Genomic DNA, 14,444 nt, shown 5'->3' with positions numbered 1-14,444 from the left:
GAGAGAGAGAGAGAGAGAGAGAGAGAGTTAGCCAACATAACCCCGCACGCTGCCGATATGGCGGAGCGCCACTATCGCCATCTGTTGTAAAACGTGCGAGATGGACAAAATTACCACTACATGCATCTTGCATGTGTTGTGTACGTGTGATATATGTGTGCGCATGTGTTGTATACGTGTGAATACGTGTAGCACGATACTACTATGTATGCGTGGTCGATGATGATAATGATGATGATAATGATGATAATGATGATAATGATGACGGGGACGTTTCTTAATAGAAATTTTTCATATTTCGACTTTGCATTTATATATCTCTGCTTACAAATCACGTAGAGCAGAAATAAAGACACTTTTATTATATAATTCGAACTCAATCTATCGATTAAGTCTAGTATAAACTCGATTGCTTCAGCCATTATTGAGGATTCGAAATATTATAAAGACTCAAATGTCCGACTCGCGTTAAGATACACGGTGTCTCCGCTACGCCCTTAACTGGTCGCGAGACACTACCGTGTCTTTTGATCATCATCGACCACGCATACATAGTAGTATCGTGCTACACGTATTCACACGTATACAACACATGCGCACACATATATCACACGTACACAACACATGCAAGATGCATGTAGTGGTAATTTTGTCCATCTCGCACGTTTTACAACAGACGGCGTTAGTGGTGCTCCGCGATATTGGCAGCGTGCGGGGTTATGTTGGCTAACTCTCTCTCTCTCTCTCTCTCTCTCTCTCTCTCTCTCACACACACACACACACACACTCTCTCATTCTCACTCACTCACTCACTGTTCGTCTTGTGTACTTATTTAGTACATTCATGATTAAACATCTATATGCATTAATGTGAAATTTACTTACAATTAGTTTACTTGAAATATTCAATCTCTAAAGTGTTTATCTTATAAGATAGACAAAAAAATCTGAGTAAATAATAAGAAAAAAAAACAAGGATTATTATTGTCATAATTTTTTATCAATTAAGTACTCTCAACTATCCAATAATTAAATAAATACGTACAAATGTGCGCGCGTGTACACACATACAAATATTGATATTAAAGAGATTGAAGGAGAGGAAGGAGAAGATAAAAATTTAAATATTCACATATATTTTCAAATATTATATATGAATTTATAGTTTACATATCTAATTAATAATGAATTTCTAATTATATTAAACATATCAAAATAAAGACATACATGTATTTATCAAATAAATAAAATTATTGAATACAGACTTAAAAAATTTATTAAACATAGACTTAAAAAATTAATTAATTAAACATATTCCAAATTTAGAAAAAATAAACTTTATTTATATATGCAACAGCTTTTTAAACTAAATTTTTAAATTCTATTTTATATTAGACAATTATCTCAATCAACATCTACGTCCACATTAGCTGCACTGCAGACTACCTCTATAGCCACATTATCTGCTCCGCGGATATAGCGTTATGCCAATACGATACATTACATGTACTTACTTACTTGCCTTTACTGTACCAACTCTTGTTCTTTCCACGTAATCATGTTTTTACAGTTATCGTTTGCTGTATATCTTCCAACAAACTTTATTTCGTGTGAAGTGTATTTAATTAATTAAATCTCTGCGAAAGATTGAGAAGATGAAGGGATAATTCAAACTATGAAGACATGGTTACATGGAAAAGACAAGAGTTGATACAATAATAAAGACATACATGTATTTGTATCCTGCTGGCATAAGGTTATAGAAGTTGATTGAGATTGAAAAATAATAATGAAAATAATAAAAAAAATAAAGACACATGTATTTGTATCGTGCTGGCATAAAGTTATAAAAGTTGATTGAGATTGAAAAATAATAATAAAAATAATTAAAAAAAGGAAATATTCAATCATCATTTAAAAGCATATTTGAAATCTGTAGAATAAACAGTTTTTGCAAAAAATGTGGAGCATTTGAGCTCAAGTAAGTCTAAAAATAAATGTAAACATCAATTAATAATAACTGATGTTATATTGTGACGTGACAAATTGAAATTGTCCGTCACAAGGGCTGAATGGCCCGATCGGGGGAGGGCACGGGACCTCTGCTCTCCCGAGACAAGCGAGAGAGAGAGAGAGAGAGAGAGCGTGCGTGCGAAGAGCGCGGGACCGGACGCGATCCCGCTGCTACGCGTTTTCGAATATTTTTTTTGTTGAGAGTTAGGATTATTTCGGCGGCAGACAGGATGTGCGACGAGTCTCAGCCGAGAGAGAAACCCTGGAGGAGAGATAGGAAAGCATAGGAAGCAGGACGACGGGGACCCCCTTCGTCAGGGACACGCCCGGTAAGCCCAAGATTAAAAATTTCTTCACCGAACATCCGACAACGGAGTAGGTGCCACTGCCTAAAAATTTGTACCTTCCAGGAGCGAGCAGGGGATGGCCACTCGGGTGCAACAAGCACCCGAGTCCCCGCATACGGAGCGCCGGCAGGAGAGCTGCTGCCCCCGGGACATCCGGAATCCCGAAGGAGAGCAAGGAGCGGCCCTGCCGTGCGCTGCCGCGACGACCGCCTACGAAGGGCAATCCGCGGATCAGGACTCCGCGGGTAAGGATAATTAGGCGCGCGGCCGCAAGGATCACCGAGGCCGCGCGCGCGGCCGACCTGATAGCGCCGCGAGTGGCCTATCTAGGTAATTGGGTCACCGGCGTGTCTCCTGAGGGCCCCCGGTTCGGCACTGTCTAGCGAGCGCCCGAAGAGAGCAGAGGTCCTGAGACGGAAGCGCGACGTATAGAGAGCGAGAGAGGAGAGGACGTTAAGGATCGTACAGGACTGGTGAGACGACGTGGTCATCCTGCTGTCGCCGAATTAAGGTAGCAGGGTGGATGGGTCCCGAATTACTTATCGTTAAGCGACTGTGCTGGACTTAGTTGCCGGCCCGTATAAAATCGCGAGAAACTCGTTTTATTGTCGAGTCGCGGTACTAACGTACGAAACTCTATTGGGAGAAACTACGACCCATCCACTCTCTTGCGTTTCCGCATATTCTCTCTCCCGCGTGGACAGTCTTCGCGCGTAACATTGTCGCGCGAAAATTACCGCGATTTACGCGTTGCCGAATATTGTTCGAGGCGAAAATCGGGGAGCTCATAAACACTTTCGGGCTCCTTAAAGTAGTGATGTTGTCTTAAAAGAAAAGGTGTGATTACGTTTAATGTTGTGTATGGAATTTATGTACGGCGCACGCGGTGCGCCCTTACGCCGGCCCCTTTGTTGTCGCGCATACCGCGCGGATCACGCGCCCGCGGCGTGGAGTAATATACCCGGTGGCGCATCGCCAATTTAATTAATCATTTTTTGTAGTTATTGGAGACAATACCTCGTTGCCGCGAATTAGTTAAATATTAATCATAACTCGGCACGGCGAACCACCGGTCGTATTGCCTCACCAAACTCTCAATCGTGCGTCTGTGCACGCCGCTTATTTCTGTATATTATATACTCATGTGTCTTATGAACCAGATTTAAATATATGTTTTATTAACTTTAATTCCTCGGATGATTTCTCGCCGCCACGCACCCTTACCCGTACAGAGGCTAGCCGAGCGGGAAAGTTGCCGTCGCGATCTCTCTCTCTCCCGTGATTGACGCCCGCGAAAGGGCTTGGACAAATAAGTCCGAGTAAATTAAGACTTAGCGTCCCGCGAATTTATTAATTGAGAGACGGTGCGGCTGCCGCACCTGGCGCCCAACTAAATTGAGATTTTAGTTTTCTTTAATTTTTTTTTGTTGTAAAATTTTTTTTTGTGATCGGACGGAAAGATCGCGCCGAAGGTAACCGATATTCCGCAGGAGACTTTTCTCCTTACGCGACGAATTGATATTCGCTGCGACTTCCGCGCGATACGGTTATAATATATATATTATATATATATAAACCAATTTGTTGCAATATTCACTATAAAAGGTTGTAAGGATAAGATGGCTAAAAGTGAATAATTTAAAAGATAGTTAACATAATTTTACATAAACTGAAATATTTCATAAAATAAAATATTTGTAATATTTCGAAGTTTATGTAAGATTATGTAAAAATTATACCTTTACAACTTTTTATAGTAAATATTGCGAGGAATCGATTTATATGAGAAAAATTAAGGTAATTCTATTTTGAAAATATAAGTGACCTTTAAATAACCTTGAAAATCGCCGTTTAGGAAAAAGTCTGTGTCAACTTTTTCTTTTTCGAAATCCTGCAACTTTTGTCTAAATTTAATAGAAAATGTATAAAAAATGCTCGACATTAGTACACACACATACACACACACACACACACACATATGGCTAAATTTATATAAATAGGGTGCTTTAGGAGGAATGATCAGGATTCTAGGATATGATTGTACACATCATTTTAAGCAAAGAAGTTTAGATAAACATGTTTAATAATTGTTCTATTCCGGTCATAAAAATATACAAAAATGAATGATATAATCTCTAAAAACTCACCTTTAAAAAAAGGTAAAAAAAAGCGACCAGTTAAGGGCACGCCATTAACAAAAATTATCCATTGCAAACCCATGTAGAATCCTATCCTATTGCAAACCCATGTAGAATCCTATGAAAAATTAATCATTGCAAACCCATGTAGAATTCTAGGCAAAATTAACCATTGCAAACCCATGTAGAATCGTACCCATTGCAAACCTATGTAGAATCCTATGAAAAATTAATCATTGCAAACTCATGTAGAATCCTATGAAAAATTAACCATTGCAAACCCATGTAGAATTGTATTATAAATTATCCATTGCAAGCTTATGTAGAATCCTACATTGCAAACCCATGTACAATAGAATTGTATGAAAAATTATCGATTATAAACCCATGTACAATCGTAACAAAAGTAATGAAATAAAAAAAAAATTGCGCTAAGTGAAAGTAGAAATTTGTACCAGTGGAAAATTAAAGTTGCAGACATATATAGAGTCGTATAATGAATCAGTAAAAATTTAAATTTGCAAATGTAGAATCGTACCATAAAAAAACTTATCTTTTAAAAAAAAAGATAAACAAGATGCCAAGTCCATGCGCCATGTAAAAAAGAAATAAAAAAATTTTAGTTAAAAAAACTGGGCGCGCTGCTAAGTTTCAAAATTACAATGCATCTTAAAGTAACATTAATTAATTTAAACACAAAACATATTTTAACTGTAATGAGTTTAAAAGTAACAATTTAATTTTAATATTGTTAGAATATTATTTAACAGCGCTCCCAGTTTTTTTAACTAAAATTTTTTGATTTCTTTTTCACATGGCGCATGGACTTGGCATCTTGTTTATCTTTTTTTTTAAAAGATAAGTTTTTTTATGGTACGATTCTACATTTGCAAATTTAAATTTTTACTGATTCATTATACGACTCTATATATGTCTGCAACTTTAATTTTCCACTGGTACAAGTTTCTACTTTCACTTGGCGCAATTTTTTTTTTATTTCATTACTTTTGTTACGATTGTACATGGGTTTATAATCGATAATTTTTCATACAATTCTATTGTACATGGGTTTGCAATGTAGGATTCTACATAAGCTTGCAATGGATAATATTTAATACAATTCTACATGGGTTTGCAATGGTTAATTTTTCATAGGATTCTACATGAGTTTGCAATGATTAATTTTTTATAGGATTCTACATAGGTTTGCAATAGGTACGATTCTACATGGGTTTGCAATGGTTAATTTTGCCTAGGATTCTACATGGGTTTGCAATGATTAATTTTTCATAGGATTCTACATTGGTTTGCAATAGGATAGGATTCTACATGGGTTTGCAATGGATAATTTTTGTTAATGGCGTGCCCTTAACTGGTCGCCTTTTTTTACCTTTTTTTAAAGATGAGTTTTTAGAGATTATAAATAATTACTTGTGTACCATTAAGGTTGCCACACCACCACTTGGCGGTGTAATATGGATTAATGCAAACGGGGAAGCGTATCCTTAGCTAATATAAACTTCAGTAAAGAAGGAACAAATTTATCGGTAGCAATATCGACCGTGAAGCATATCGTAAGGTAGCCGATAAAATCCTTGACATCTCGAGTATTTCGCGGCAATAAAGATGCGCGTCGTGAATATAATAAAATATACTGTAAAAAAAAGAAAGTACATAACAGTTCTCTCTCCAATTTGTATCGAAGTTGTCTTTTATTATATCTTGCATCTTGCCTTGAAAAACTGACGGTAATGCAAGAGAAATATTTTCCCTTTAGCTTTCCGGATGCGTATTTCCGACCGGTATTTTATCGTTTACGATATATACATCCCAGCAAACACAAATGTTACAGTAACATAACATAGATGTAATAGTTATGTTACAATGTAACATTTACAGCTATGTTATGTTACTGTAACATTTGTGTTTGCTGGGATATATATATCGCATAGCTGCAGAGGAATATATCGCGCGGAGGCGGTTTTTCTCTCTCGTGAGAGCGGTTTATTCATCTCGCTCAATCCTCACGACGACGCGACGCGTGTAATGAAACGCTCGGATTGATGTAAGAACGCTTTGCTCCTGGCGCGCGTCTTCCCAAAATCGTTTCGTCGAGACGAGACGAGACGAGACGAGAAATAGAGAGAGAGAGAGAGAGCCGCTATTTTCTCTTTTTGCCGCGAAACTCTTGTTCCCTGCTCGCGCGAATATAAGAGAGTCGGTGTGAATGGATCGTAATTTCTCGAGGATCTGTGAAACATTTTTCGCCAGCGGCTCATAAATATCGCACATCTCGCGCGATCTTGCTCCTCCTTCTTTCCAGGCCGTTACCGGCGTTTCCTCTTCCTGGGCCGACCGAGTGCGGTAGGAGACACATCGGAGTGTCGAGACAGGAGATCGGGACTTTAAACGCGATTTTTCGTCGCGATCGCGTCGACTAGATTTATGGAGGGGATGGATCCTTGAGCGATCTTATTCACGGCTCTGAGACTCTACATTATATCATCGTGCTGGATGAAAGGACACCTTTCTCGTCACCCCGGAGGTATAAATACGCGGCTATTCAGGATTCTATTCCGGCGATATATATATATATATATGTGTGTGTGTGTGTGCGCCCGGTATTATCGGTTATTTCTCTCCGTTCATCGTTATCGGACGCGAGAAATCCATCCCTCCCTTGCGCGGTGTCGTTATTTCCTCAGTAACTACCGGAAGCGTAAAGCACGCGACAAGCTAAAACGCGCACACCGCTAATGACGGTTAAAGTATCGCGTTCTGCGGATCGGTAACTTAAAGTGAACTTTGTGAAACATTGACGAAACTCGTTATATAGATTAATCGAATGTTTTCAATTATTTGACAAAGTTAGTCGACAGTCGGTCGAAACTTCAATAAATCGTTCACTTATTTGCAATCGCCGATTAAATAGTATTGCAGGGATATGAGGTAAATTAAATATAAACCAGAATTTTATTAGTGAGTACACAAACGTGATATAAAATGTATAATAAATGAAAAATTTGTGCAAACATGAACGAACGAAAGTTTCATTAATTCAACGCAAAATTTAAAAAATTGTTATTTAAAATGTTATTTAAAAACGAACAAATTAGAAATAGTGGGTAAAATTTCATCAAGTATGCTAATTACATATCTTTAATTTATCTGCCTGCAAAATTCATTGCTTCCCTTATACAGCTTCTCTATCTGTAAATATGCCTCGACAATAGAGAATTTCCCTCTACTGAAAGTATTCCATTTCTCCTTTTATTATTCCCTTCTCTTCTCTTCCTCTAAACTCCAGCACTTTATGCGCGATGAATGTTATCTTGAAATTACAATACATTCGACGCGTATTACCTCAGTTTCGCGAAATCAGTTCCCATCCGTTCGCCGGAAGTTTCTTTGCGGAGAGCCTTTTGCGGACTATATCCCGTCTGTCGTCTCGGCTCTCCATTTCGCGCGAGTTTCTGGCTTTCCTTTGCGACGAGGCGACCGCGTGTAATAGTCGTGTAATGACCAGACAGCGCCTCGCGGAGTCGTTTATATCGGAATCCGGTAAAGTTTCCGAAAGAAAGGTCGGCGACCGACCGAGGAGCCTTCCCGGATTTCACGGCCGGAAGAAGACGACGAGCAGTCTACACTCTTTGTGTTCGCATAATTATTAAAAAAAGGACAGAAAGGAGGGAACGAATGAAAGATCCCCCTTTCCTTTCTTGCGAACTTGATCCGCGCGGCTTTGAATTACGGTCGCGGTGCATTTCTACGAGATATCGTCCGGCTACGCAAAGTTTTGAAGAGAGCTACGAGAGAGGTAGGTATATATATATATATATATATATATATATATATATATACATTCCTATATAGTTGTATACACACAGTAGAAACCGATCGCAAAGTCACGTCTGGCTTTATAGCGGACATGAGTGGAAATCAGAAATATCCCTTTTCAGATCTTGGTACCTCTTTTAACCCTTTGCGTTCAATGTTAGCTCTCTGTCGTAATATAGATGCGATTACATTACGAAATTAAATTCGAGTTTTTCAAGATATTCTGAAATTCTAAACGCGGAATAGTAAAATAATAATAATAATCTGATATTGCGCATTTTTTATATGTTTTTAACGTTTGTACAAAGACAAAATTAGTGGGTTTATTTTGAGATGAAAAATCTCTGCAAAAGGTTAAAAGGATTTAAAATTTAAAAGGATTTAAAAGTTTTTCTTTATATTGAAACTGTTTGTATACTAATTGTAAAAGCGTTCTAATATATATATACATTTTATAGTATATTTCAATAATGGCAATTTTTGTAATTGTATTGTGCAATACAATTTTTGGAGAAACAATAATAATAATAATAATAATAATAATAATAATAATAATATACAATTTCTCTTGTTAGGTAAAACTGTGTTTGGCGTATTTCATGGAATATTATATTATTTGCTGATTAATTAGCATGATATCACAATTTGCACATTTCACAAAAGATAATAATGTTAGCTTTGTTGTTTATTATCGTCATTATTCAAAGGGAGTATGTATTTGTTTAATTGAATAATGCGACCATAACACTTACAATGATGATTATCATTACACACACACGCGCACACACATTATATGTATACACACTTATTAATGAATACCAAAATTTCCAATTTATTATCAAAATTTAATAAATAAATTTGCACATATTTTACAGATTTATATATATTACAAGAATGATAGAATGTGCATTTATATTCAATGCTTTGAAAAATAATAGAATTATCCTCAAATTTATGTTTTTTTCGAAAAGTCAGTAGACTGTAGAACGTGAAAGTATTCCTTTAAGTTATGCTAAAATGTTCGGGTAGTTTCACTTCGAGTTTATTCAAAGTTAGACGGTGGGGAGTATTCTTCGGTGAAATCTAGATACGAAAGTTCGCGCTGCAAATGGAAGGAATGTCATGAATTTTAGAAGAATGTGTTACATGTCGACGATTGTCTGAGAGACGCAACAGATGCCGAAGGAAAGGAGACACACTATACTTTTAAATAAGATCCGAGAGCCTTTTAATGACACCGAAAACTTTTTTGCGTATACAGATACACCGTTTCAATTTCAAGAAAATTTGCCAATGTGTAACATGATTTCTACCAAATGACGCGGATATATCTCGCGATCTAACCCAGAGTTTCAAGAGTACAAGAGATATTTGTTATCTGCAGTCGCGCAAGTATTTTTCCGGCACTTCTTTTCTCCCTCTTCCCGCGTAACGCCGAGTGATTATACGACGATTTCCGCGCGCTTCGGACTTTCAGCAACTTCTAAAAACATTTCTTTTTTTTACAATGATAACTCTTCATCTCTCGTTTCACTGATCTCGACTGATCGACAGATGAAATTATGTTTATATTACATTGAAAAGATAGATATGCATTTTTTTCATTGAGATATAACACTAGCATTTTACTTCAAACGCGAACGTTGCTATAGAACACATCAAAGAATCGCAAAGTGCAAGCCGCTTTTCCGGAGTGAATGTTTCCCAGGTATCCGATAGAGCCGAGAATAAGAGCAAAGGAGAGTAGAGAGATATAAAGGGCTGTTTCTATCAAGACTTTTTCCATTTATCAGACAATTTTCCAAAGAGACATGTAAAAAGGCAGATGGCAGATATATTCATAGCAAGAATTATTATGCAACTTTAGTCATAAGACCATTCGAGTTTCGTGTGCAACAATGTGTGTCATATTCTGTATAAAGAAGTTAAAACTTTCTATTGATGTACTTTTCGCGGTGTGAGAATGCGAAAAAAACTGCGCATTGTATGGAAGAGAGACCATCGCATAAATAATAATATCATTTTATGAATCGAGCGATCGATTTATGTAACGAAAAAGTATTGTGTGCTTTGTAACCTTTCGATTTATTTCCCTTTTTTCTTTCCGCGGAAATTATTCTCTCGCCGATTGCATCGCCAGGATGATTTTTACCGCATCCTTTATGATACAACTTTTACCCAAAAAAATGATGGCACTTTATTATATTACAGAACGAAGTTTACTTCAAAGGATTGCCATTGAATTTTCGAGGTAGAAGCGAAATTCTCATATCGGTCTTGAATACTCAACACACGTAGGTTAATGAAAAATGGTCTTCGACGTGGAAAAAAAATTTTTGCAACAATGCTCACGATATTTCGCGGTAATAGCAAATTTATTCTCGGTAGAGAGCTCGACGCCCGTTGCAAAGATTAAATTGACCCCCGCGACGATGCCATAAAAAAATGCAGGGGGAGGGGGAAGGGTGGCGAACCACCTGTATAATTAGGCGTAGGACGCGATAGCAGTTACGAGGCCAACACGCATAAACGCCTTGCACACGCGAAATGGTGCGGCTCTAGATGTTCGCCATTTTTCAAACGACCGAGGATCGAAAAATCTTATCGCCCGCCGCAAGCCAACGTTATAACAGGTGCGCGGTGTTGCGAGGTCGGCGCTTTTCGCAGGAAACTGCAAATCTCTTCCTGTCTAAGACCGAGTTATAATAATGCGCATCTGGCTGTATATGATTTCGCGAATTTCCAAAGTGCCCAGCAAAATCGATTCTCGCACATGTCGATGCACATGTCAGCGCGTTTCGCCGCGGGGATTTTGGTGAAATCTCGTGGCGTACTACTATTTTGAAATCTGAAATACGAAATTGGGTTATCAACGGCGTATCGTAAAACACGCGTGAAATGTTTTGTGAAACGTTTTATGGAAAATATTTTGCGTACCGATTATTTTCAATTACGTTCAAACACGACAATTACTTGAGCAATGTTATATCAACTTATCTTTGTTTTTAGATTAAACAAACAACATAGCAATGAAATATTTCGCATGTAGTAAATAACAGATAAACAAGTTGTTGAACGTTTGTGCTCGATACGATAATAGTCTCGATTTTTAAATTCACATTCGTTTCTAATCATTACTGTTAAAATATGTAAAACAGTAACCTCTGAATAATTATCACGGTCTTACTTGATAATATAAAAATAAAGCGGTATGAGAAATTATTCAATGTTATTTGATATACTGATACGATAACGAAAAATTTGTGTATCGATCTTAGTATCGATTACTGAAAGCAAATTAATCAAATGTCAAAGCGATAACAGTATCTATCTGTTAAGAGATTGTGCGTAACATTTTTTAAAGTTCATAATATAAAAGCGAGGAATAATCAATCGAGGCAAACAGTCATCATGCTTCGCTTGTGCATCATTGTTGCAGCTTCGTTGATCGTTTTGACCGGCTCGGTCTCGATTCAGAAAGCCGGTAAAGATTGGTACAAGAACAGTCTGATATATCAGATTTATCCGAGAAGTTACAAGGACAGTAACGGAGATGGCATAGGTGATTTGAACGGTATCACCAGCAAATTAGAACATATCGCAAATATTGGCGCCGACGCGTTGTGGTTATCACCGATCTATACCAGCCCGCAGGCAGATTTTGGCTATGACGTTGCCAATTTTACCGATATCAATCCAGAGTATGGTACCTTAGCTGACTTTGACAGACTTGTGGCAAAAGCAAAGTCCCTTGGGCTGAAAGTGCTTCTTGATTTCGTGCCGAATTACAGCTCTGATGAGCACGAATGGTTCAAGAAGAGCGTCCAACGGATTGCACCTTACGACGAGTATTATGTCTGGCGTGATGCGAAAATAGTAAACGGCACCAGGCAACCGCCGAATAACTGGTTGAGCGTCTTCCAAGGCTCCGCTTGGAAATGGAACGAGGTACGCAATCAATATTATCTGCATCAGTTCACCGCCGGACAGCCGGATCTCAACTATCACAGCACTGCATTGCAAGAAGAGATGAGAAACGTGTTAACATTCTGGATGGATCATGGCGTGGAAGGCTTTCGCATCGACGCCATCAATTACATGTACGAGGATAGCCGCTTTCTGGACGAGCCCCGATTAGATACACCTGGATTACCAGACGATGACTACGACACCTTGGACCATGTTTATACGAAGAATCTTCTCGAGACTTACAAAGTTCTCAAGTCTTGGAGACAGATAATGGACAATCATTCCCCGACTGCCGACACAAAGATGATCCTCACCGAGGCCTACGCGGATTTCAATCTCACTATATTATACTATACATCGGGCTCGACTGTTCCATTCAACTTCATGTTTATTTCTGATCTAAACGACAAGTCTAACGCGCCTGATTTTAAGCGCCTCATCGATCGCTGGATGAATAATATACCTGACAATCCTGCGTACGTCGCGAACTGGGTGGTGGGTAATCACGATAATCATCGCGCGGCTTCTAGATTCGGTGAGAAACGGGCCGATCAACTTTCTATGCTGGCGATCGTTTTACCCGGCGTAAGCGTGATTTACAATGGTGACGAGATCGGCATGCATGACAGAGATTTTACGTATGAAGAAACCAAGGATCCCGCCGGATGCAACGCTGGACCCGACAGGTACTAACACGAGCACAGATAAATCTGAATTGTATTACGTAATATTGTAGCAAACTTAAAACGGAATCCATAAATATGCATTCTTGTATTTGCGATTCATTTTTTTGTATATATTGTAATATTAATTCTGAATACAGTAACGTAATAGAAAATCGATTTTGAATTTATTAATTATTATCAAATTAAATCAAAAACTATTATTATTCGGTACATACGTTATTATTCAGTACAATACTATTATTATTCAGTTCTTATTAATTTATGTATATATTCAGATTGTTATTCAGATTTGAATATAAATTAAGTTATTGATAGCAATTTAATTAATTTAATTACCTTAGAATTTGATCAGAGTGTAATTATTTTAGAATGAAATTGATTTTTTTCATGATATCGCGTGTGTTAAAATACATATGTACGTATTACCTATTTTAAGGTAAAAAATAAATTTTAAAATAATTTTCTTAAAAAAAATGTTACGTTCAATATTTGATTTTAAACTCTATTAATTAAATTTGTAAAACAATCTTTTTATACAAGCATTAAATAATTTACTTCATTATCACAATTATTTTAGGTACTATTTGAAGTCGCGAGATCCGGAAAGAACGCCTTTCCAGTGGGACAGCAGCACTAGTGCTGGTTTCTCTACGAGCAATAAAACGTGGCTTCCGGTGAACAGCAATTATAAGACTCTGAATTTAGCGGTGCAACAACTGTCGGCCGTGTCTCACTACAAAGTGTTCAAGTCCCTGGGGCAATTGAAGAAGAAACCCGTCATTGAGCAAGGCTCTCTAGAGAGCGTGTTGGTAACAGAAAAAATTCTAGGAGTCGTACGACGACATAACACAGCCGTCGTAGCTCTCCTGATTAACTTTGCCGACACACCGGTCACCGTTGACGCCAGGACTTGGATGAATATCCCAGAGCAGTTGATCGTCTATGCACCTAGCGTGCACTCCAACCTAGTTGTAGGATCGAGCGTTGACACGACTAACATTACCGTGCCTGGCTCGGCCTCCGTCGTGCTCACCACAGCAGATTTGGTTTAGCAAATTCCTGCTTATCTCATACTTGTGGATAATTCTCTACTAAAGCGAAGTTTCAGTTATACATGTGTGTAAATGTATTATATATACAAGTCACTTTCTCGACGAGCGTCTTGTATTAATCTGTGTTGAGAAATAGACACTCGAAGTAAAATCGAAATTTCCTTGTTTCATTTATATCCTTCCGCTGACTGGCTAATTTTATTCGTCATTAAATATCGTCATTGTGTATTCAAAATTAATTATGAGCTTATTCGTCTGTGTATTTATACATACAAATACATGTATTTTTATTTGAAATAAATTATCCGAATTGAAAAAAATAGATAATTTTTGATATTGTGTGATTGATTCTTAATTGCTTTTTAATTTTAATAAAATTTACCGCTTATTCTTTTATTTCTA

At 37.6% G+C, this 14,444-nt stretch overlaps 1 protein-coding gene across 1 annotated transcript; it reads left to right on the top strand.

Moving 5' to 3' along the window:
- The first annotated feature begins 11,743 nt into the window (after nucleotides 1-11,743).
- On the top strand, nucleotides 11,744-14,199 carry LOC114937445 (alpha-glucosidase-like). Its single transcript, XM_029310899.2, has 2 exons — nucleotides 11,744-12,990; nucleotides 13,568-14,199. Exons 1-2 carry the CDS (start codon nucleotides 11,747-11,749, stop codon nucleotides 14,040-14,042), a joined length of 1,719 nt encoding a protein of 572 aa, XP_029166732.1. The 5' UTR covers nucleotides 11,744-11,746; the 3' UTR covers nucleotides 14,043-14,199.
- Nucleotides 14,200-14,444: the final 245 nt, after the last annotated feature.

This window comes from Nylanderia fulva, unplaced genomic scaffold, assembly GCF_048542155.1.
Source record: "Nylanderia fulva isolate GAGA-0341 unplaced genomic scaffold, ASM4854215v1 Scaffold763, whole genome shotgun sequence".
NCBI lineage: Eukaryota > Metazoa > Arthropoda > Insecta > Hymenoptera > Formicidae > Nylanderia > Nylanderia fulva.
The sequence above is the reverse complement of the archived record's forward strand: the minus strand, read 5'-3'. Positions and strand labels throughout refer to the sequence as shown.